The sequence below is a fragment of the Siphateles boraxobius genome, unplaced genomic scaffold (assembly GCF_051911475.1).
Source record: "Siphateles boraxobius isolate OS27281-9 unplaced genomic scaffold, OSU_SipBor_1 29, whole genome shotgun sequence".
Taxonomy (NCBI): domain Eukaryota; kingdom Metazoa; phylum Chordata; class Actinopteri; order Cypriniformes; family Leuciscidae; genus Siphateles; species Siphateles boraxobius.
Window position 1 is genome coordinate 719204 of NW_027508908.1, and position 26553 is coordinate 745756.

Below are 26553 nucleotides of genomic sequence, written 5' to 3' on the forward strand. Positions count from 1 at the left end.
TGTGTGTGTGTGTGTGTGTGTGTGTGTGTGTGTGTGTGTGTGTGTGTGTGTGTGTGTGTGTGTGTGTGTGTGTGTGTGTGTACTTAAAATATACAAACCAATTAATCGATTTGACAGCACTAATAGAAATATAAAAAACCTAACTATAAACTAATTACTTAACTACAAAAATTACACTTTATTTAAACTTAAAATGAAACCTGAAAATATAAAAACAAAAGCTCATTCAAAATATTAATACTAAAATAGTATATAAATAATACTAAAATAACACTTTCACTCTCATGTCATTCTAAAATCACGCCTTTATTTCTTGACTAGAACAAAAAATGAGCTCCAAAACAGTCATAAAACGTTTAAAGTTTCCTAAAAGTGGCCCATATGACTCGTGCACTATATTCAAAGTCTTTAGAAGATATATATGGATTTTTTTGCAAGGAACAGACCCAAATTTAAGTAATTATTCACTGTAAATCTCATTCGCGCTTTACAGCGTTGTTGTGTTTTTTTGAATATGCATGAATTTTTGAAAGAATTTTCATTTTTGGGTGAATGATTCCTTTATTCATTTTGTTTAGTTGAAGTCCTTTCTATTTCTCTTTGAAGTGACACAAAACTGGGTCTGTAAAAGGGACAAACTTTGAGCGAGAGATAGAGAGAGAGAGAGAGAGAGAGAGAGAGAGAGAGAGAGAGAGAGAGAGAGAGAGAGACACACAGTTGTGCGATTATCTAGATGATCACATTAATCTAAGACCGCCATCAGCATCCTGCCTTTCTGTAACCACGGCAACCGCATCCCAGGGGAAATCAACAGAGTCCAAATCATCTCCGTACACTAAGTTGACACACATACACAACACACCTTTGAGCTAAAGCGCTTTTGACTTTTACATCAGGCACAGGTGAACAACTCATCCAGAAATCACGAACTTGACGTGTGTGTGTGTGTGTGTGTGTGTGTGTGTGTGTGAGAAACAATACTGGCGAGGAGTAAACAGCAGCCATTTATCACCAACAGACCCTAAGCTCCAGATATCTGGTTAAGGAAACGTGTGCCGGTACTTCCCTAAGTGATCAGATGCTCTTTCTGGAGGATAATACAAGTGAAGACATTTTCCTTACGTATTAGATCCACTCTAATGTGTGATGAGACGCAATGGGAAGAATCATCTAGAGATTTCCTTAATAACTGTACAAAATTACACACGAAAAACCATCCAGAACAGCCTCCTATAGCAACACCTTCACAACCACCTACAACAACCCTGAATCATGATGACAATTACACATCTCTGGAGCTGCGTGGCTATCATGAGGCATGAAAAAGTCGAAAGTGGAACAAAAGGCCATTTTCATTTTATCTCTACCGGGAATGAGGCGAGAAAGGACGGATTGGAGTCAGACGACAAACACGCTCGACAAAAAGGAGTTTCAGAGTGACCTGCGTCATCTGATGTCACCCTTTTGTAAACCAACAGAATATCTATCAAAATAAAAACTATATTGTAAGTGGAGAATGATACAGACACACCACAGAACGACACTGTGAACTTCACCTTCAGCAACCCTTAAATGTCAATATTTCACACTGATAAGGCTGTGACGTAGATTATCTCTGGTGTGGAAAGAAATGTCACCTCTCCACCATCCTATTAAATAAAGACAGCATTAGCAACAACAACAAAAAACATCTAAAAGAACAAAATATTAAATATTTATTTTAAAAATTGCTTATTAAAATATCAATATTATATAAATATATAAATAATTTATATTATTATTTTAGAAGTTTAATTATTTTAAGTCTAAAATATTTTCATTCACTTTATATCAAACTAAACAGCACATTTTAAAGGTAATTTCCAGCAAATGAAAGGCACAGTTTTAGGCAATTGAACTAATTTCATGAAGGACGGAGGCTTTAAATCAGCTTTTCACGGTTACTGTAATGCACGTACAATAGAAGTAAACAGGGAAAAGTAATACATTTAAGGTAATAAAGACTTAACATTCACATCAGATATTTTAACATGAGATCAGTGTGCAGGAATCACTTACTTTCCTTGTCATGACCACGTAAAACCGCTAAACAATAACTTTTGTGTGATACTTTACACAGTTTACAGCTTAAATAGCAACATATTTTGTACAGAAAAATAAAAAATTCAAGCATTTAAGCCCTAATAGTGAATAACCCCTGTTTACATCCGCTATAACTGTGTTAATGTAAACAAACACAACCTGACGGAAGGGTCAATGCTATTTTCCGCGGTAATTGACAAACGCTGTCGATAAAAGATTAAGCTGAATCTAGAACATTCCTTCAGTAACTTTTGCTCAAGGGCACAATTGACTTTTTCCTCACCGGAATCGATCCAACAACCTTCTAGTGTACCCGTCCTGAGCCTTAACCAGCGCACCATAGCAAATCACTGGAGCGCCCATGAACAGGCTCATCCAGCACACACAGAGAGACAGAGAGAGAGAGAGAGTGAGAGAGAGAGAGAGAGAGAGAGAGAGAGAGAGAGAGAGAGAGAGAGAGAGAGAGAGAGAGAGAGAGAGAGAGAGAGAGAGAGAGAGAGAGAGAGAGAGAGAGAGAGAGAGAGAGAGAGAGAGAGAGAGAGAGAGAGAGAGAGAGAGAGAGAGAGAGAGAGAGAGAGAGAGAGAGAGAGAGAGAGAGAGAGAGAGAGAGAGAGAGAGAGAGAGAGAGAGAGTCCCAGTTTGTGTCCAGCTGAAGTGGACGCCTCATCTCAGAGTTGAACTACAATCCTTTAATGTCCAAATTATTAGCATATCTGTTTGCACAGTAAATGCATGAATTTTCCAGATTAAGAAAACTAAAATAAAACCAAGATAAGAGCCTGTTAAATTTATCTTAACTTCATAAAATCTCCATCAAGTCTCTGAAACATGGGCGGCCAGTACAGCTGATCATAATATCAAACCCTTCCTTTGATATCATGATATTTTCTAAGCAAGTTGATCTTTTCCAAAAGGCACAAATTCTAACATAAACATCTCATCACTGCTGTCACACACTGAAAACATTTCACTGTTCATCAAGCCCCTCCATCATCTCTATTAGCGGCAGTCGGATGATTTTTGATGTGTGTGGAGTAGATGATAATAATAATTTTACTCTATTGATGCACTAAGCGATGACGGCGCTGAATACAAATGCATTCAGAGCATATTCATTTCTTCACTGGATATCTAAAGAGCAATTAATATTTGATTTATTTAGAGGGGAAAACAGAAAAAGTTTCATTTCCCAGTTGATTTATGAGACATAAAAGAAATGTAAAACTTAAGCCGTACATTTTCTTCATGTTGACTTTCAACTCGGGCTTGTGATTTAGATCCATTCCAGCATAATTAGCTTGCCAAAAATGTCATTAAATCATAAAGAACAACCTTGGAATGATCCAAACAAAACCCCTTGGCACAGAAATACTTACTAAAGCAATGACAGGGTCATTGTGCTTGCTAATTCCTGTGCTTGCTAATAAAGGACTTTCTGTTCTCTACCATTCTTTAACTTGTAGACACTGAACTAATTAATAGATTTGATGGTAATTAGATGCACTGGGTAATAAAACACAGACGTTCGGGGGTTGAATTACTGCAAGCCTCTCTCCCGCTGCCTGTTGGTGTAAATCTATCTGATGCTACGCTGCCCTCTGCTGGTTATGTGTTAATGAATTATTATTGAGTAGCAGGAGCACATGGAGATCAGACTTCATATTTAAATATATGAAGATGAAAATGAGGCTGATGATGTCCAGTGTGTTGAGTGGAAAAACCGCAAATGTGTTTCCATATGGGTTTGAAATGACATGAGGTGAATTTTTTTTTTTTACTGGGTGAAAAACAAAACATGGAGGAACAGCATTTGCAGAGGGCGTCAGTGTAGCATTTTCAGTGTGTTTGCAGCGTTTTTGCACTATGTTCATGGATCAAAATGCACTTTGATGAAGCATGGATGGATACTTACCTGGATCATGTGTAAAGAGAGTGTAAATATGATGTGAATAAGTGAAGGTAAAAACAGGCGGCAGGCTGAGAAAGTTGAGTGCGCCCCCTAGTGTTTGGGAGCTGAATATCGGCTGTTCATTTTGTTCAACAAACAGCAAAGACAGAAAAGCTTGACGCTAGATTCAGTGACTGTCCACCTACTTTCGTTTTTTCAAAATCACATGCTTCCTGTGTACAGTACGGAGCCCTTGAAGGGACATGGAGAAGGGGGAAAAAAACAGTTGGGAAGAAATGCTATATTTCAATGCTTGTGCGCTCGCTCGCAAAACTTTTGCATCGTCTCACAGAAATACTGTGTCCCCCGAAAAACTGCGTTCACTAGCAAAAGAGTTTTTTCTCTCACCTCGTATTATTTGTATTATGTATAAACGTTTTGCAAATTAACGCTAACGCATAAGTTTTGCAAGAGAGCGTAAAAGTTTTTGTGAGTAAACGTGAAGCTTCTCGGGCGAACGAAAAAGTTTTGAGCGAGAAAGTAAAAGTTCTGCGATCGAACGCAAAGTTTCTCAGGGAAACACAAGACTTGCAAGAGAATGTAAAAGTTTTGCGAGTAAACGCGAAGCATCTCGGGCGAACACAAAAGTTTTGCGCTAGAACGTAAAAGTTTTACGATTGAATGCAAAATTTCTGCAAAGAAATGCAAAGTTTTGCGAGAGAAGGTAAAACTTTTTTGTGAGGGAACTTAAGTATTTTGTGAGTGAATACAAAGTTTTGCAAGAGAACATAAAAACGCTGAAATATAAATTTTCCTCCCACCTCGTATTATTTTCATACCAATTGATTTGTGAGTGAATGCAACTGTGGCGAACAGGACGAGGCCGAGGGACGTGAGAGAACGGAGCGAGGCCGGTGGTGCGATTGTTAATGAGCAGCACCTGTGAGGCACACCGGTCTCGCATCTCTCACGGAGGAGCGGAAGCATAAAGGTGGAGCGGCCACGTTGATGATCGAGAGAGGAACAGGCCTGTGTTTTAGTTGCGTTTGGTTCTTGTATTTGTGTTTTATTTTCGGTAACCAGCAGTCGTCCACGAGGGGCTGCCGGCGGTATTTTTGGTTTGTTTGTTTTATTTTAAATAAAGTATTTTGATTGTTCGCCGGTTCCCGTCTCCTTCTTCCCTGAACTTTGCTACAGCAACTTTTCTTGGTGGAACACAAACGTTTTGCAAGCAAAAACCAAAGTTTCTCAAGGGAACGCAAAAGTTTGCGAGAGAACGTAAAGGTCCTGCAAGCAAGCGCAAAGTTTTGCGACAGAACGTAAAAGTTTTTCGTGAAAAAGTAAAAGTTTTGCGATTGAATGCAAAGTTTCCCAGGGGAACGAAAATTTGTAAGAGAACAAAACATTTTGTGAACGAATGCAACTTTTCTTGATGGAAAACAAAAGTTTTGAGATTAAACGCAAAGCTTTTTGGGCCGCGGCGAACGAAAAAGTTTAGCGAAATATTGCAAAAGCACTGAAATATCACTTTTCCTCCCATCTCATTTTTTTCTTCTCATCATCATATCCCTTTAGGGCCTCCGAAATACCACCATTTGTTCATGATTAAAAAAAACAGCAACATTTCGAATGAACACCATCACAAACAGCACAATAAAGCACGGTAAAAGCAAATACAAAACGGGGTTAGGTTCAAATCAAGGTGCACGCAAGTCAGTGGCCAGGCTCAGCGCATGCAGTCAACGTTACCATCAATGACACGAAAGAAAAAGACAAAACCCTCCTCCAGCATGCACCCTTTTTCCTGCCCAATCAGAATTAGCCCAAACCAGATGTCCATACCCACCCCGCATCGCCCGCCCCCAATGCCCAAGCCCCGCCCACTGTCCCTGCATACAGAAAAGGAAAAGTAGGGATATAAATCGGTTGCTGATGTTACCAAAAATGCTCTACCTGCGCACCGCATGCTCGGACACACTGATGCTTCGGGAGCGGAAGGCGTCCATGGCAGACAGATCTTTCAGGTCTTTAACGGGAGAGTTTGCGCTGGGGCCTTGCTTCGCCACTTTGGTCGTCCGCAAACTGCCCCGAGGGCAAACGAGGTCAGGTGTGAGTCAGGGTGGGGAGAGTTGGGGGGAATTTGGGGTATATTTTAACCACGTCGGCATGGGTGGATGGGGGAGTGCGATTGGTTGTGGAGTGTCACGAAAGGGGCCAGCGACCAATCACAGGTGACGGATCCCAGGTGTCGGCACCCCCCCAAACCACACCCAATCAGAGGAGGGGGGAGGGGTCAAATAAGGAAGTGAAAGGAAAACAAAGTAACTTGGTCAGCAGTGCACACTGAGAACCGGAAAACAGGGACGAAACAATAACGAAAAAACGTTAAAAAACGAAACAATAACAGAGGATGAAACTGAAAACTGGAAGGAGAAACAGCATATAAAAGATCAACAGACACATGACAAGGCATAAAGTAAGCAATATACTGTCAGCATTCTACTGAAGGAATGAAAGAGTTGGAGAAAACAATGGATAAACTCATCAGAGAGCACAAACATACTAGTACAGGGGAAGAAAAAAAGCACTCAAGACACTGCAATGATCATTATACTGGAAATTAATAGCAATAGGAAAACAGTGATATGATCATGTGTATGTGTGTGAATTAATACAGCAAATAAACACACAGATGAATGATGGGATGAAGTTAAACTAGAAGCTGGAATGGAGAATGTGATGCCTGGCATTTGAAAATACATTTTTGAAATACATTTACATGCACATCATTTTCAGATTAAGGTTGATTTTCCGGTGAAGCATTAATTCAGAAATGAAGTTTACAGCAGGGATTCATAAACCTTTTCTCCAGGGTTTGACCTCGAATGTATTTACTTTCAATAATTTTCAGAGTTCATTTTCAGAGTTCATTTTCAGAGTTCATTTTCAGAGTTCTCTGATACAGGTAAACAAACAAATTATTGAATCCTTTTAGTAAGCATTTTATTTTTATATGATTTATTTGAAAGTTATTTATTTAATTTGCCTTTTTAAAATGTAATTGTTAGCTTTTTATCGAAATGCAATGTAAGCAGTAAATTTCGAACTCTTGTCGTTTATTACACTGCATTTAAGTAATTTTGTGCAGTACTTTTATCAATTATTGAATGATGCTTATTCATGTTAACAAAATGTAGGTTATGATGTTTGAAAAATGCAAGGAATAAAAACAAATCTCCTCCTCACTCAAAAATGTCTCATCAATAGTTTCAAATTTTTCACCCAGATTTACCTTTGTGTGAACATGTACATATATAAACTAATGTTCAGATATGATTGATATTCTGAATAAGATGCTTACATGAACCAAAAGTCTGATTAATTCAAGAATAAGTATTATTATATTTACAGAAATGTATAGAGACTATAATACTGTGTCAATATGGTGATGGCAATCAGGTTATTGTGTTTACATGAATCCTATATAATCATAATATGACCAAGTTCTCATTCATATCTGAATATTCTTGAGCATGTAAACAAATTGGTGTATTTTTCTGTCTCTTTCAGGCTTGTAATTCAAAAGTCCAGCTTCAGTGTCAGGACAAGACACAGGACAGGAAAACAATAAAAACACTGAAAATGAACCTGGAATTTGTCATGACAATGAGATTAGATGGTTTTGTGGCTCTGGACATAGTTGATCATGGACTTTTTAGTGATAAGCCTGGGAAAAAACTCTATTGTTGTTACAATAATTGTAATGCATTGATTGCTGCACCAGATATCCTGGTTACAATGGTTTATTAAGTCATTACCATGGAAATTTCTTGTTCAATTAAAATGGTTTATGAGATACGTTTGGTCTTTAAATCCAATGCACAAAGTGAAATAAAGAAAAGGGGAGACAGACAATGAATGAAGTAGAAAAGAGTCTGCTTAAATGTAAAAAATCATATGAATAGGATTCAGTTCAAATCCGTACGTTACTAGGCGAGGCTGTTAACCTCTAGTTTATTGGAACCTCATGGCTCATTAAACATCAACACAAGATTTAGAGCTGTGTGTACTTTCTATTCAGGTGTTTCTTCAACTTTGGCCATTTTAAGTCCTTTTAGAAATTAAACTCCATTAACACAAACTGTTTAAACTTACTAATTTAATGAATCTACTAACAACGTCCAATATTTCCACCACAGCGTCATTTCCATCACATCATCTTTCTGTGTTAGAAATAGAAGTTTTCTATTTTTTTGGAATAAAATGACCAAAATCATAGACAGCATTTTAAGCAGCCTTACATCAAAATTTTCAGTTTATATGTAAATGAAAAATTAAAAAAATACCGTAAATAACAATTTTTTGGAAAAGACACTGACCAAGCATATATATATAAATGTGTGTATATATATATATATATATATTTTTTTTTTTTTTTTTGCTTAGATTATTTTTATGATTTTTTATTTTAAGATTGAATTGCATAAAAGGCAGTTGAAAATGATCAACGTATTAAAAAGTATTGCTAAAAAAACAACAACAACTCCAGTACAGTTTTAATGTGACCTTTGTGTAACAAATAGTCAGAAGTCAAAATCTATTAGTCTTGTTTAAAAATCAGTCCCTGGGACATAAATTGTCCGCAGTTGAAGAAACACTATTTCATAAATGAATGCGTTAATGGTTTTGATGTGATAGTCACCGCTTCGGCAAATGATGAGAGAAAGAGAGAAACAGAGAGAAAGAAATGAAACCGATAAGAAAAGATAGAGAGAAAGTTACGAGTCAAACTAGCACCCGTGAGTCGCATGTGACAATGCATGCGTTCTGATGTTCTGACGTAATCAGACACATACAGCCAAAAACCACGCCTCTACCATAAAAAATGAACCAATGAGGCGCCTGAATGACTGAGTCCAACGGCGAAACCTCACATGATGCGGCCGTACATGATCGTGAGTGTGTGTGTGAGAGTGTGTGTGTGTGTGTACCTCTTGGGTCTCTCATTCAGGCTGGTGCTGCGCGCTCTGAAGCTGCTCTGCTCGTGTGTGTCATCGAACGGCAGAAGAGCGTTTGAACGGAGACCCTAATGACACAAAAACAACAAGTCAACACAAACAGATCGTTCAAACTGTGAACACATGAGCACAGAAGTCCCAGCACACACCTTGGTGATGTACTGGACGAAATCTTTCCTGAACGGCAGCCTGCAGCGTATGAACCACATGGCGATCACATGATGGGCTAGGGACACTATGTACTGATTAAACCTACAGAGAATGGAAGAAAAACAAGAAAACTACTAAAATATATGTCGTTTAAGATCATTCTGCCTTTAAAATACACTAACGCTCACTGAGGCAGAATTGATTTGATTAAAAATACAGTAAAATCAGTAATATTGTGAAATATTATTATATTTTAAAATAGATGTTTTCTATGTGAATGTATGTTAAAATGTAATTTATTTCTGTGATCAAAGCTGAATTCAGTCTTCAGCATCACATAATCCTTCAGAAATCACTCTAATATGATGGTTTGATGCTCAAGAAACATTTATGATTATTATCAATGTTGAAAACAGTTTCATAGACTTTTATTCAGGATTCTTTGATGAACAGAAAGTTCAAAAGAACAGCATTTATTGGACATAGAAAGCTTTTGTAACGTTATAAATGAACCTCATGGATCTGGTCAAATCTGTGTATGATGACACTCACTTCGAAGGGTTGGTGTACGGCAGGGATATGGCAAACACGCTAACGTACTGCTCAGCTACGAAGTTAGCATACAGACGTGGGAGCCGCACCAATGCTGCAGACGAAAAAGACAAACTATAATATATTCTGATTGGTCAGAGGGTGAGAATGGGAGGGATTAAGACAGAAAGGCTTGCACTCACTGGACAGGAACTCCAGCATGGGTGACGCCATGGCCACGGTGGCAGAGATGTGTGTGAGCTTGACGATGAGGGCGGGCAGGAGTTTGATCATTATGTCAGGCATCTCCACGGTGCACATGGTCAGAGCCACCACACACTGCTTAGCACAGCGGTAAATCAGGCCTTTCTCCAAGCACTGAACCAGCTCCCTCTGAGACAGAGACACGGGAAACACCTTTAACAAATCAATTCCTACATGTGCATTAAAAACAGTCATGTGACTGAGTCATTCGCTCTTATGATTGCCTACTGTCAACTCAGAACTGAATAATACACTTTTACTTCATTTATATGTCTTTATAAATGTGAATAAATTCATATTTAACTTAAATATACTAATACAAAAAGTTATTACATTTGGATTTAATTTGAAATTCCTAGATCTGATAAAACCTTCTTCTGGAGACACCCTCAATATTAAAAATGTATCATTAATACAGCAAATAATGTTTTATTTTTGGTTTAGTTTTGTAGCAGTGTTATTTTAGTATCACAAATATAGTATTAATAAATAGAATTTTATTTGTTTTATCACGCCATTTATAAAACTATTTTTTTTCCTATTAATACATTTATTTGTCTATTTTTTCTGCAGGTTTGGACCTCCATATGTTTTTATTTTTTATATTTTCTATTCTCAGTTTAATATAAAAAATATCATAATTTTTATAATAAGCTAATAATATTATTATATATAAGATTTATTTTATTTATTTTATTATTTTTATTTTATTTTTATTTTAAGTTTTATCGAATTTGCTGTGTTTGATATAATTTATTAGTTTCAGTTTTTGTTTAGTTATTTTCACTTTTAGAAATTTTAGTACTTCAACTAAACAAAATTTAGAAATGTTGCCTTGGCGATTACCTGAAATATTTATATTTTTATTTCATATCCTTATTCAAATTTATTTAATTTCAATTAACAAATGTTTTCAATAGTTTTCATTTTTGTTAATGACAATAACTGGTTTAAAACACTGATTATTAGCTTTTTATAAAATCAATAGGCTGTTTGGTAGAGCTGCACGATTCTCAGACAACTAAACAAAATAACATGTAAATTACAGTAGGTTCTGACAAAATATTAATTGCTTCAATCTATTTCAAATGATTCATTAATCAGATTTTTTTTTTTTATTATTCAGGGTTGAATGAATGAAGGAATTCATTTGTTTCATTATTGGATGAATCAGCGTTTTTGAATGAATCTCTTGAATTAATGATTCAATGACAAATACACTTTTTAACAGTCACTTGTCGCCACCTACTGGTGTAACGATGTAATTGATAGAATTGGTATTTACATTTACCTTTATGCATTTGGCAGACGCTTTTATTCAAAGCAACTTACATTGCATTTCAAAGTACACATTTACATTCTTATCAGTTCTTGCTTTCCCTGGGAATCGAACCCATGACCTTGGCGTTGCAAGCCAAGAAGCACCAAGTAACTTTACTAAGGTGATTTGCTCTATTTTGATTGTTACGTAGAGATCAGTGTTTATATCCGAACTATAAACTTCTGTAATAATATACTGTATGGTGTGTGTGTGTGTGTGTGCGAGACCTGTCGGGACTGTTCTAGGTAGCTGTGGTAGGAGGTGAGGGCAGTGAGGACAGGAACCACAGCCAGCTGAACATCCGTGAGGGAGAATCCATCGGGAGTCTTCTTTAAACGCTCCGATATTAGCCGGTCCGTGACCTGCAAACAAACACTCTCTCAAATCAACTAGTTCCCATACGGTTCATCACATTTAATTACTGTAAGTGTTTATGTTTTGTAAGCACGTGTACAGTACCATCGAACAAAGGGTGGAGCAGAGATGATCGATGCTGCACGGAGACGACAATATCAACACTTTATACTGGATTGTGCGCGACATTTTATCCAGAACCAGCTTCAGAACCTTCCAGTCAGTCTCCTACACGCCAAACAAACATGATCGCCACTAACAAAGTGCTGCTACTAGCTGTTTATGATGGTATATACACGTGCAAAATGTGAATATACATTCATATACATATGTTTTATTTAGTGCGTTTAATATAGTAATATAATGTGACTTATCCGTGCAATTTTTACCCCGAAAAATATATGTTGCAATAGTATTAAAAGTGTATTTTGTGCAGGAATATCTCAGCTGTGTGTGTGTGTGTTTGTGTACCATCTTCAGGCACTGGAGCAGCACGTTGAAGGCCAGGTTGTAGGGCAGATATGCGGTGCGAATGGATGAGGGCGGAGCGGCTGGCGTGGGGCTCCCTGCCGGCGGAGACACCGTTCCAGCCGGCTTCTTATCAGGGACCCTCTTCTCCGACTCACTGAAAACCAGACATTTGAGGAGAGATTGGATCAACCAAATCAAATTAAACATAAATTATAAATACATTTAAACAAGTTAATATTTTATTTAAAATGAATAATATTAGAATATGCTCCTTAATAATTTATACTTAATTTATTTTAATACATTTAAATAAATGTATACTTCATTTGCATTTAATAGTTTTTTATGTAATTTTAATTTAATAAATTTAAAAATGTGAACTATTTGCAAAGTAATGATAACTTTAAATTATTAAGGAGAGTATTCAGAAGTTATCTAATTAATTTCATTTCATTAATAACTTTAAATACATTTAAATGTAATACAATTTAAATGTACGAATAATTATATATACATTTATACTTGATTTAAATATAATTTTCACATTTAGTCAACCTGAATATCCTCTTTAATAATTTATTTTAATAATACATAATGAATTAATAATACATTTAAATAAGGGTATACTTAATAAATTTAAATTTTGTTTTAATAATTAAGTTAAATAAAAGTATACTTCATTTAAATTTAGTCCGTCTATACACCACCCTTAATATTTTTTATACTTAATTTAATTTTATAAATACATTTAAATAAATGTATTTTTATTTCAATTTAATAATACATTTTAATTGGATTTAAAAATACGTTAAAATACATTTATACTTTATTTAATTAATACATCTGAATATTGTCCTTAATTATTTATACTTAATTTAGTTTTAATAATTAATTTAAAATGTATAATTTAAATTTAATAATAAATCTGAATATACTCCTTTATAATTTATACTTAATGTGATTTTAATAATACATTTACATAAATTAATACTTCATTTAAATGTAATAATATATTTTAATGTAATGATACATTTAAAAACATTTATACTTTGACTAAAGTTATTAATAATTTAATTATTAATTATTATTAATTATTAAATATATTATCCTTAATGGTTTATACTTAATTTAATTTTATAAATACATTTATATTGTATTTAAATGTAATAATATATTTTAAAATACATATATACTTTATTTACATTTAATAATAAATCTGACTATTCTCCTTAACTATATATACTTAATGTAATTTTAATAATTAATTTAATAAATATATTCATTTAAAAGTAATAATAACTTTAGTAAATACGCTCTTTTAATAAGTGTGTGTGAGAAAACGGCAAAGAAAACACGTGTTTGTGTTCTTACCCCACGTCACAGTGACAATATGGGCTGAATCTCAGGACTCCATCTTTATTGGGAACACCCAGGCGATGAAGAGAGTCCGCCCTCATCATCAATAAGAAATCAAAGACCTGACACAGAAACAATGAGAGAAAACGACACTTTTACCTTTTCTGAAGTCGTTGTTAGTTAGCTATTGTGCAGCTTTGATAACTGCGTTCAAAAGTCTGACCTGTAGCCGTATGGAGCTTCCGATGGCACTGCAGTATTTGTTCTTATAGTGAAGCTGCAGATGAGAAATCAGCAGCTCGAACACTCGACTGGCGTGACTAGCGGGCAGACTGTACAGTTTACTCTAGAGAAGCGTAGATACACAATCACTGGAGCTGCTATGGAGAATATTCATGATGACTCTGATCGAACGACGAGGTGTGTGTTGCAGTACCTGCAGTATGTCTAGCAGACCCAGTATGGCGGTTCGGACGTCCTCCATGGGCGACTCCACACACAGCTCTCGTTCTCCCTCCACAGAGCATGATAACGGACGACTAGCAACCTAAAGGAGCACAGGAGAGTTGCGCTTCATCAACATTTTGTTGTGCAAATTTTGAGATACTACATAAAAATAAAAAAAATCAACAACATGCAAATAAAATTTCCGAAACATGAATGAAAAAAATCGATATACGCTCACTGGTGATTGTGTGATAAGAAGACTTCCTAGCTTTTAAAAAAAAATCATGTGACTGAATAATTTGCTCCTGTTAACATGCTAGTGTTTTTAAACTACTAATTTAAACTTACTATAAATGTATTAATACGGTTAAATGAATCTATACTGATTTTAAATTTAATATGCAATTTAAATAAATGTACATCTAAATAAATCTACATTTAAATTTAATACATTTAAATAATTGAAAACTAATTAATTATTTTAAGTAAAAGTCTAATTAAATTCTTGAGAATTATCACATTTAATAACCTCGTATTAGTTTAGACATGCATGTGCTTTGAACTATTTGATTTATTTAAATGACCTGAAAAAGAACACTTCCACCGTGTGCACATTTAAAGGCCCTTTCACACCGGACGCGTAACGAAAAAGCGAAACGGGAAAGCAAATAGTTCGCGTCAAAACCATTCACATGCGATCCGAATTTGCGACTTTCAGAGCTTCAACATTCCAAAACTTTCGCGCCGACAGCTGAGAAAACATGGACACTTCATCATCATCATCATCATCATCATCCTGTGAAGACGAGCTTTTCATTTTCTTTAAAAGACAGAAAAGAAGGTTTTGTGTGCACCCAATATTAAAGAACAGAGAGTCTGAAGGGCATTATGCTAATCTTGTAAAGGCGCTAAAACTTTGCCACGAAGAACCGGCCGAAGTAAGGATTATGCATTAAACATTTGAATTGTTTATTAATAAACTAGTGTTTTCTGTCAGTTTTCGGTAGGCTATGAGACGTGCTCCAGTACACGTGTCGGCGCCTCCGTGTCCTAATTATATTGTCTACTATATTTTCTTATTATTATTTATTAATCCAGGCAATTTGTTGATGAAACATTGATTAAAATTAAGATACAATTTATACAAAACGACATTCACTTTAAATTAAGGCTTTCTACAAAACAGAACTTAAAAAGTGGCCAAATTTATGACTGACCCATTCCAAATGTTTTCGATATATTGGGCATCTTATCCTATCTTACTCATCTCATGCGGTTCCCTTTTCATATAGCTAATCAACATAGATGAAAATAAAAAAATAACATTATATTATTTAAACATACATATGAAACGTATGTTTAAGTTTTTTAACTTATATTTAAGACTCACCCCACTCCGCTTTACTCGCATGCTCTGGTGTGTGGCCTATACATGCATGCAAAAATAATATGAAACACACAACCATGAATGTTGAAAATATTCCAAATCAATTATTTCCCTCCTAGTCAAAAATATTATAAATCATCAGCACGCACTTCATCAACTCACCGGAGACACCAATTATCCCAGCTATTTTATCCCATGCCTCGTTCTTTTGTAACTGATCCCTATAAGCAAAAGGTCATGTGATAAATGATAGGGTATGCGTGCGTTGAGATGAATAGTTGAATAGGCAATATAAAAATGCTGTCATTATAAAAGGTTTCTAGTTTCATTGTATTGCTTGTTTTTAGTTTACATTTCATGTTGTGACTTCTCTTCTCTCCCACATAATGCTGCTACGTCAGAGCGGCCAAAGCGTCAACAAGCTTTACCTTTGTTTCCTTGTATGTGATTGGCTGAAGCCTTTTCTGTCGCCGCAAAAGTAAAAAAAAAAAATCAACATCGAAGCGAAAAAAATCAAAAAAAAAATTCGCCTCAGCACATTCGCGTTCAGTGTGGAAGCACTCATTACACAACCAGCTGATCAAAAAATAAAACCATCGCGCAAATTATTCGTGCGTCAAAATCACGTCCAGTGTGAAAGGACCTTATAGAAAAAAAAAATGATTTTTTTCATTTAAATTTCAAACAGGAGAAAAACGGAATGCATGAAGTTCCGTTAGTGACATCATCATCATCATCATCATCATCATCATCAGCGAGCACCTTCTCTATGATGTCGAGCAGGCTGCTGAAGTGATGCGTGTTACAGCCCTCGGCTAGATCCACCAGCAGCTGCGTGGCTTGTTTCCTGACGGACAGGTCTCGATCTTCAGCGATCTGACCCAGCTGAGGAATCACCACCACCTCGATCAGCTCCTCCTGGGGCAAGAGAGAGAGAGAGCACAGATGTTTAAGAATAATGCGAATCTCAAGAACGCATGGAGATCCGTGTGTGTGTGGTTGAGGACTGACTTCATAGAGCTGTCGGTTTGTGCTGAGCACGAAGGACAGGATGTGCAGAACCTTGATCCTGATCATTGTACGGCTCTCATTCCTGAGAAATGGAGAATTACACTATTTACTTCTGTAGAGAAGAGCTTAAATTGAAAATCATTTGACAACATTGACATTGACTAAAGCGCTATATAAATAAATAAAGGTGACGAAGTTTCCAGACCTGAAGAACTTCTCCATGAGTTTCAGGAGGTTCTGCAGCCACCCGTCTTTGGCCGGCTGGATGGACTGAGCTCTGTAGGAAATCAGCGTCAACACGGACGCGTCCTGCCACAGAAAGAGTCACCCAGAGTCAATCGAACCAGGAGAGGGAGAGGGAGAGGGAGAGGGAGAGGGAGAGGGAGAGGGAGAGGGAGAGGGAGAGGGAGAGAGAGAGAGATGAACTCACGGGACGTTTCTCAGCGCACTTCTCCACCAGGCTGAAGAATCTCTCTGAGGATCCGTGGAATTCGTTCTGCTCGTACAGCTCCTCGACGGTGCTCAGTAACTCATAAACGATCACCTTCAGATCAGGACTGCCCATCGTCTGCACACAGGAGATAAACACCCATCAAACATCTAAGGGTGTTTTCACACCTGGCTCATTTGGAGCGCTTTCTCCCTTAGTTCGGTTCGTTTAGGCATATACAAACACGGTAATCAAAAAAAGGTGGTATCAGCCCGCTTTGGAGCAGTTAACTTGTGGTGAGAGGGCAACAAACGAGGCTGTATCTCAATACATGATGGGTAATGGTGGCATATATTGCTTGAAAGGCAGCTGTGTTTGTTTAGCTAATGCCTTAAAATGAATCGTGGGTTAACATGGAGCAAAACAAAGCGAGCCTTTTCTTTTTAACCCTGTGAAGCATGATGATGTCCACTACAAAAAGGCACTTTCTCTAACCATTCAGGGTGTGATGTTACATCCAAACCATCAAAGGGGGTAAACATTTGCGTTCCCTTGCAAAGAAGTCAAAAGGTTTGCGAGAGAACGCAAAAGCAATGAAATATACATTTTCCTCCCAGCTGATATTTATTTCCATCACCATGTCCCTTTAAGGGCTCCGTAGAATTATATATGCCTGTCCTGTTTGTATTTTATCGTGAATTTTATCTATGACAATATTCCCAGCAATGATCGGTTCAATATTTGGTTGTAAAAATAATACATTAGCTATGTTTCCTTTCCATACAAAGTTGCAAATTTATCTCATGTGCAAAAAAAATTGGAATATCGCATAAAACATTTGCGAATAAAGCAGACTTTCCATCCGGTCAGCCGTAGAGAACAAAAACGTTGCTTCCTGATACACTGGCGATAAATATCACTGAGAAAAATGGAAGCTGATACAGTAGGAGAAGCCAGTATATATAATAATGTTTGTATATATAATACATTACTCCTGCATTTTGCACACAGACGAATTCAAGTTCAAGATCTTTATTGTCATATGTACTGTAGGATTACAAATTTATTTAAATGTTTAATTTAGATTTCCAATACAATAGTATTTTATATTGAGAAAGTTTAGAAATGATGAGACCAGGAAATCTCTGCAAACGGTAGGGGTTCTCAGCGGGATATTCCTGACTGTCCCATCTGGGGTGCCACAGCGGGATATTCCTGACTGTCCCATCTCAGTACGAGAAGGCTAGGCTTTTCCTGTTCTCGTTGTTTACCGGGGGAAGAGTCATGCTGAGCAAGTTTGAACACCTGTTATTTTATTACTGAGACCATTTGTCTCATCTCAGCACGAGAAGTCTATGCCTTTTCCTGTTCTCGTTGTCTCAGCTCATTTACATCACAATGTAATCCCTCCCCCTTGAAATGTATATATGAACTCAATGTATACTGCCTTAGTTAGACTTCACTTGACTTGGGTACGGAGCAGACTACAGCAAATAAAGAATCCTGCTTAAATAAGTCTCCTGGTTTTCGCTTCTGAGTTTTTCTACACTGAAGAAGGAAGAAGTTTACAACAGATGGTGCCGTGACCCGGATGGAGAAACTGAAACTCAACAAAGAATGAACTTTTGAAACTTCAAAGCTCAAAGATCTCAACAAAGATCTGACTTTCCAGTTCCAGACTGAATCTTTTGAATCCAGAAAGATCTCAACAAAGCTGCCTGAGTTCGCGAACTGAATCTCAACAAAGATCTCAACAAAGCTGACTGTGTTCCAGAACTGAATCTCAACAAAGATCTCAACAAAGCTAACTGAGTTCCAGAACCAAGCTCAACAAAGATCTCTGACTGAGTTTCCAGACGGAATTTTTTCCATACAATAATAATTTGGTGAGTTTCACTCCATTCAAAGAACCGTTGAAAAACCAGTAAAAATTATCCTCTGTGCCGTCAGAGAAAGAGTTATCAGACAGCTGTAGTGTTTGATTACCTAAAGTTATCCTTTAAAAGTTGTCTTTTAAAGATGAAAAAATATCCTCTGTTCAGGCAGGGACGTTTTTAACATCACATGTTAAAAAGATATCCTCTGTGTCAGGCAGGGAAGATTAGTATTATTTTGCTAATTATTTGTTTTGTTGTTTGTTACCTTGTGGTGTTACCCTCTAAAAAAAATTATTTTAGAGAAGAGAGTTTGATCCTCTGAATAGTCAGGGAAGTTGTTGGTATCCTCTGTGCAGACAGGGAAGATTTTAGCATTCAAGTTAAAATATTGTTAGCCTCTGTGCAAGCAGAGAAGAGGTAGTCTTACAGGCTATTTATTTTTGCTACCCTTTTAAAAAGTTTTTCTTTTAGAGAGGAAAGTTTGATCCTCTGTTTCAGGCAGGGAAGAGTTAGCAATACATGCTAGTAATTTTGTTTTATCCTCTAAAAAGTTAGGAAGGTGAAAGATCCTTTCCGTTTCTTTCAGGGAAGATTAGCGTAACGTGCTAATATTTTGTGTTTCATCCTCTGTTTCTGGCAGGGAAGTTAAATGTGATGTGTTGGTAACAAGGAAGGTTTATCAACAGTTTGATCTGTGACATAAGTGTAGACTCTTTTGATCAGAGAAGTTTTAGTGTCTTTGTTTGTGTGGTAACAAAGAAATCCACAAAATGATTAAGAAAAGTGCTAGACTAATCTCCACAACTAAAAAAGGTGGTCTTGCTAATCCTTTGTGGTCAGATAGCGAATTTAAAACACTGTTAGGAGAACAGATGGATCTAATAGTCACTGAAAAAGTTAGACAAGAACTAACACAGAAATATGAGATTCATCCAGATAAGATTTGGTCTATTGAAGAATGCAAGAAGGTGTTAGGTGCATGTATCAGAAAGAAAAACATGAAAGGCATAATCTGTTGCCATAGGGAATTTAGCTTATCCATTGCACAAGAACAATCTAGGTGTATAGCTAAATTAAAAGAACAGAACAAACAAATGCACACTAAGGTGGGCCATAACAAGGCCTCAACCAAATGTGACTCAGAAGACCAACAGTCAGATGAAACTTATCCTGACTTAAAAGCATTCTTTGAAACAGATGTAGACATCCCATCAGTAACTGATAAGCCTGTAGATTCAGTAAAGGTTTGTGTTGCAAGAAGATCTCAGGGAATTGAGGGAACTGAAAGTGTTCCTACCAACTCTTCTGTTGTCCAAAACCAAACTGTTGCCAAAGTACTCGGACCTAGAGACATAGAAAGACTATCCCAAAGCTTACCTTCAGTACGCACTGATGTTTCTGAATTTAGAAGGGCATTGATCAGTCAAATGCGTCTTTACGACATGTCGTTGGCAGAAGTCACACAGCTGATGTCACAAATTCTAACTGAATCTGAATTCAACAGTTTTGAGTCTGCTGTTACTTCTGAACTACAACATGCCAGAAAAGATGAATTGAGAGAGGGAGTTCTGAAAGCGTTGAAGAACATTGTTGGACCTAAAATTGACTGGTCGAAGATCACTAGTTCTTTACAGAAGAAGGGTGAAACTGTTAGTGAGTACACTCAAAGATTTTGCCAGTCAGCAGCAGCATACAGTGGTATAGCTGACACTTCAGAGAAGGTGCTAGAAGATAATGGTCCCCTAGTTCGCACATGGTTTGATGGTCTGTTGTCAGAACATAGAAAAGCATTGCCTTTCTTAGACTTAACATGGTCCACTAGAACCATACAAAACAACTTGGAGAGGTTAGCTACTTGGGAAAGAGACTCTGATGTCAAGGCAAGAGTAAAAATTGCAGCAGCATCCTTTAAGGTCAACACAGAGAATCAACAGAAACGCAAATGTCCTAAGAGAGAGGGCAGTAGTTGTTATTATTGTGGTAAACATGGACATTGGGGAAAAGAGTGTAGGAAAAACAAAAAGAACTTTAAACAAGTTAACAATGTTACTCAGCTCCTACTCAGTCTGCTTGCTACTCTGAAGCAGCCCGTCCCCTCGTCATTAAACTGGGGCAGCTGGTTGACGCGTTAACCATTTGGGCTGTGAGTGCTTTATTTCCCCACTAACTTGCAACAGAGATAAAAAACTTCTGTTTTTGTTTAATAGAACAAAAGGAAAGTGACTATCTCATTTTTTTTTCTTTGGGGGACACTGGTTAAAGTAGACTCACAGCCTTAAATGTTATTTTACAGCACAGGCCTTTCATCATTAATAGTGTTAGGTCAGACTGTAAACGTAAAAAAAGCCCTCATGCAGTGTCCACAATAATGCCGAATATTGTTTTACAACGTGCACCTGTCACGAATCCGTCCTCATGTATGATGTCTGCTATGACTGAAGTTTTGTTAGAGGATGAAGGACAAAATACTCACGATTGTGTTACGCTTACATATACACCTATGAGTGAAGTAAAAGAAAAAGGTAACAGACGAGCAGGTTATGCAGTAACGTCCACCACGGAAGTGTTAGCTTCAGGACGTCTTCCAGATCATTTTTCAGCTCAAGCTGCAGAACTAGTAGCCCTAACAAGAGCATGCACGCTAGCTTCAGGATCAGTTGCTAATATCTACACAGATTCCAGATATGCTTTTGAGGTAATTCATGATTTTGGTGTCATTTGGCAAACCAGACAGTTTCTAACTTCTGCTGGATCCCCCATTAAGCATGCTGAATTAGTGAAAGATCTAATGTTTTCCATGAAACTTCCAAAGAAATTAGCAGTGATCAAAGTGAAAGCACATCTCACAACTAATACTACAGAAGCTAAAGGTAATGCTCTTGCTGATATGGCAGCTAAACAGTCTTGTTTCTATGCAACTGTACAAGTGTGTTCAGGTAGTGCAGCACAGAAGAAAATGATGCCTCCTGAATCAATTATTGATCTGTACAAAGACGTTTCCTCCATTAGAACCAAAGTGACATGGGCCACATCAAGTGATGTTGATTACAGCAGCTGCAGTATTGTGTCAGGGAAGAAAAACCTAGACTCATGTGTCACACTGTAAGGTTGTTCCTGCACCAACAGGGATAGGTTAGGACACAGAACCAGTGAGGAGCCCCGGGAAGAACCGAATGCAATAAGCTTCGGGGGTTAACCCTGGGGTGAAGACTTCCCTCATAGGCCCTATCCTAGTCCATCCTTACCTCACTGTTCTTTAGGTGTCAAAGGAATTAAGAAATAGGGAGAGATGGAACGACAATAGCAGACCCAGAAAAAGTTTACAACCCTAGTGTTTGAACAAATACTGCTCTACTGCTTAGCAGACTCGGAAGTTTACAACCCTAGTGTTTGAACAAATACTGCTCTCCTGTCTTTTCTTTTCTTTCTTACTCTGTGCAGATACCACTGATGACTTCCCGAGACCCATACGCACTGACCTCGTCATCTGCGTATGAAGCCACAAGAAAACCTCAAGAAACAACTTGACCCTCTTCCGAGCCAACTATCACAAAAGGGTAAAGAAAAGAAAAAGAAAAAAAATACACAACGCAGAGACTCACATACGAAACCTTCAGTCATCCATCAACATGATCAAGATTGTCGTACCAGTAACATCACAGACACTCTCGCTTCGCACAAGATAATGATCTTACAGAACAGAGTGGCCTTAGATTACATTCTAGCAACGGAAGGAGCCTGCACCATCATCGGACCTGAGTGCTGCACCGGGTTTTAATGGATCCAACAGAGAACTTGAACAAAATCCAACAAGACATTCTTGATCTTTCAGCAAAATTACACCAGATGACTGAAGTAAATTTTTCATGGTTCGGAAACTTGATTGGGAAACCCTGGCTGTGGATAAAGGAAATAGCAATTCTGCTGTTATTTCTTCTAATAGCGTACTATCTATGCGTCCACAGTATCAAGTGTTTCATTCAACAAATGACTCACGCCCCTCACAAAGAAATGACAGTCCCAAACAGAAAAGACTATTACCCTTAAGAACTTAACGGACTCTAAATTTGCATGTTTGTTTCTGTGTAAGCATGCAATTGCAGAAACAGCAACACAGAAGCATGAGCCTGTAATGATCACAAGTTACAAGAATTTAACTTTTAAGTGTCTAAATTTGTATTTTGTGAGAGTTATTTAGAACTCTCAAAGGGGGAAATGTAGGATTACAAATTTATTTAAATGTTTAATTTAGATTTCCAATACAATAGTATTTTATATTGAGAAAGTTTAGAAATGATGAGACCAGGAAATCTCTGCAAACGGTAGGGGTTCTCAGCGGGATATTCCTGACTGTCCCATCTCAGTACGAGAAGGCTAGGCTTTTCCTGTTCTCGTTGTTTACCGGGGGAAGAGTCATGCTGAGCAAGTTTGAACACCTGTTATTTTATTACTGAGACCATTTGTCTCATCTCAGCACGAGAAGTCTATGCCTTTTCCTGTTCTCGTTGTCTCAGCTCATTTACATCACAATGTAATCCCTCCCCCTTGAAATGTATATATGAACTCAATGTATACTGCCTTAGTTAGACTTCACTTGACTTGGGTACGGAGCAGACTACAGCAAATAAAGAATCCTGCTTAAATAAGTCTCCTGGTTTTCGCTTCTGAGTTTTTCTACACTGAAGAAGGAAGAAGTTTACAACAGTACTAATTACAATGAAATTCTTATTTTATTTATCCCTCACTGAAGAGAAGGTAGAAGGGAAACAGACAATAAAACTACAAGACATTTGATAAAAAATTAAATACAGGAATATATATAAAGGGCAAGGCAATAGAATATCTAAGAATATACCATAAAATACAAAACAGAATAATAATGAAATAAATAGACAACGGCAAAAGTATATACACTATATGAATAAAAGAATACTTTTCTTCACATTATAAAGATGGAGTGAATGTGCGGAAAAAGTGACTAAAGTGTCGAGTGTCTGTGTAAAGTCCAGTGTTAAAAGAGTCCACGCCTATCAGTCTCAGGTCCACAAACATCTCCTTAGTATTGCTGATATTCAGTGTGAAACTGCACGAAGACTGTTGCGGACCTGAGCAGTAACCCATGGTTTCTGATTTGGATACGTGCAGATTGTCTTCTGTGGAATGATATTTAATGCATGTGCTGATATAGGCACTAACAGTTGTTGAATATTCATCAATAATTGAATTGCTGGTCATGTTAACTTGCTTTCTGTGGCTGATATCCCAAAAAGCGCATAAAAATAGCTAGCTATTGTTAAAAAAAAAAGATACATTTTACATGCATCAGAGGGTTAAAACGGCACCTAACTGCTCTTCTCCGAAATATGTACATGATACAAATGTTGTCCCAATGAAGCCTTGGTTACTGCTCAAAATGATAAAAGTAATATAACAACAGCTACAAAGCAAGCCACAATAAGCCCGCGGAGCTGCTGTCTATCCATCCTGACGGATGAGCCGAATACCAAAACACTCTGACCAATGAGAAGACCGTTTACTCGCATGTGATTTGTATTAACAAATTATGGTTTGATACTTTGATTAGAAATGAAAGCGTACCGAAACCAAGAAGATTGATCAAAGATTGTTTTTTTAAACAATCTAAAAAAAAGTGTGCGAGTACCTGTATCTGCTGCAGGAGTTTCTCTATAATGGACAGCAGGATGTCCCACGTCACCACCTGCAGATCTCGCCCGTACTTCTTGATGAGTCGCGTGATCGACAGCACGATCTCATAGGACACCACCTCATTAGAGCAGCTCATGGCCTGGGCACAAAGGTCAGAGGTCAAACAGCAGTAGGTTTAATAATACATATACATACCTATATATACTGTAAATATATATAAAAACACAAACTGATGGTAAATTGGTAGACACCTTGTAGAAGGAAGGCAGGACCAGAGTGGGGGTGTTTTTGAGGGCAGGTAGTCTGTGAGCCCCCCACAGCGCCATCCCAACAAAAAACACGGCACCCCTGAGAAGAGCGGCGTCCTCCGAGTACACCCTACACCACAGACACACACACTACTGAGATCACTAGTGCTGCCAACATTACAGCAGTTCAGTGGTTAACACATTCATTGACTTCTATTAAATAAAGTAAAAAATTATTACTATTAAAAATCTTAGTAATAATATAAAAATATGATATGTATCATGAACAGTGTTGGGGTAACGCATTACAAGTAATCAGATTACATTTTTGTAAGTAATTAGTAAAGTAACGTATTACTTTTAAATTTACAACAAAATATCGGAGTTACTTTTTCAAATAAGTAACTAAAGTTACTTTGTTTTCCTATTTATGGGCTGACAGCTCTCCTGTTCCCATGTTGAGGGAAATCGGGAGTAAGTGAAGAAACGTTGTACGCTGTGTGAACATGATGGTTATTGTAGTTCTAGACTAAGTGTTTACTCATCTCACTGGCACAAATACAATTTCAGTATTCCTCAAAATTAATCAACAAAGTGAAATGCAAACTCTGAATATTACACAAACCTGCAATAATGAAATATGTTATATAACACAAATACCCTTTATATATTTAATCTCACTTTATTATGCAATGCCTTTGACCTTCGATGATCCAATTTAACCACAGGGAAAAATTACTTTACATAAACATCATATTTGTGTTTCCTTTTTTGCAATCCAGAATGGCAGTACAGCTAAAAAAAAACAAGCCAGTTCAGGCGAGAAGTAACGCAAAAGTAGCGTAACATTACTTAAAGTAACTAAGTAACACAATTAGTTAATTTATAAGGGAATATTGAAACGCATTACTTTAAAAAGTAACTTTCTCCAACACTGATTATAAATATAAATATATTTATGTATATTTCCTTGTAATTATTCAAGCAAATAAAGTAAAGACCAAAAGGTAAAAAACTAAGCAATATAGATGAAAATAAGAAGATAAAAATCAAGTATTTTCAAGTATCAAGTATTCAAGTGAACATTCAGATAACGAAAAAACAAAAGTAATCAAACAAGTGAAAATATTGTATTAACAAAGAAAAAAGTATGAAAAACGGCAAACTCAAAATAGTCACATATTATTCATTAGACTATTTCCACTTACAACAGTCTACATTTGTGGTCACAAAAAGCTGAACATCATTTGTTAATGACTTTCATTATATAAACGCTTTTAGTTAATAAAAAATGTGTTATGTTGCTATGTGTGGTAATGAAAGAAAATGCCAAAAAAATGCTTTTTGATGGTCTTTCACTGTAATATTCACTGTGTTGGGGAAAGTTACTTTTAAAAGTAATGCATTACAATATTGCGTTCCTCCCCAAAAAAGTAACTAAGTACGTTACTTAGTTACTTTTTATGGAAAGTAATGCGTTACATTCCTTTTGCGTTACTTTTTCTCACCTGCATGGGCTTGTTTGTTTGTTTTTTAATAACAGCTAAAACAATCTATTTTTGCCAATTGTTAAGGCCCTTTCACATCAAAAGTTAAATGAATAAGCCTCAGGCTGAAGGAAATGCATATTTACTACTGTACAGTAGAGGGCGCCGCTCAAACAAACCTTTCAGCTGCTGCTGTTCTTGATTAAATAACAATAGGATACAGGAGAAGGAAGTTCAACACTCTTATTTCTAAACCTAATCTAAAGTCATTTTTGCTTATTAGTATGGTTGAATTAGATCATTGTAGGTCAGCAGCAAAGACTTTGGTTAATAAAGTGAGATTAAATACATAAAGTATATTTGTGTAATTTAACATAGTTAATTATAAAACTTTTGCACAAAATTCTGAGATTGCATTTGACTGTTTTTATTCATTTTGAGGAATACTGAATATTTTTGTGCAAGTGAGATGAGTAAATGCATGTTCAATGCAAATACACACAACACCTCACTTTATTTCTCTCAACATGGGGACAGGAGAGCTGTCAGTCAATAAATGTGAAA

At 36.7% G+C, this 26553-nt stretch overlaps 1 protein-coding gene across 4 annotated transcripts in view; it reads right to left on the reverse strand.

Moving 5' to 3' along the window:
- Positions 1–26553, reverse strand: part of tsc2 (TSC complex subunit 2) — a 59713-nt gene that overhangs the window by 27564 nt on the left and 5596 nt on the right. For 2 of the 4 annotated variants that reach the window (XM_077245807.1, XM_077245805.1), the window contains exons 10-26: positions 24506–24632; positions 24250–24393; positions 16711–16848; positions 16486–16589; positions 16281–16362; positions 16032–16187; positions 13872–13982; positions 13659–13781; positions 13451–13557; positions 12080–12233; positions 11714–11836; positions 11482–11616; positions 9873–10062; positions 9691–9784; positions 9138–9240; positions 8962–9056; positions 5924–6052 (exon numbers count right to left, since the gene is read on the reverse strand). In XM_077245807.1, the coding sequence (XP_077101922.1) occupies positions 5924–6052; positions 8962–9056; positions 9138–9240; positions 9691–9784; positions 9873–10062; positions 11482–11616; positions 11714–11836; positions 12080–12233; positions 13451–13557; positions 13659–13781; positions 13872–13982; positions 16032–16187; positions 16281–16362; positions 16486–16589; positions 16711–16848; positions 24250–24393; positions 24506–24632 (2115 nt within the window). The remainder of the gene's footprint in view (positions 1–5923; positions 6053–8961; positions 9057–9137; positions 9241–9690; positions 9785–9872; positions 10063–11481; positions 11617–11713; positions 11837–12079; positions 12234–13450; positions 13558–13658; positions 13782–13871; positions 13983–16031; positions 16188–16280; positions 16363–16485; positions 16590–16710; positions 16849–24249; positions 24394–24505; positions 24633–26553) is intronic. The other 2 variants (XM_077245809.1, XM_077245808.1) reach the window with 1 other exon arrangement.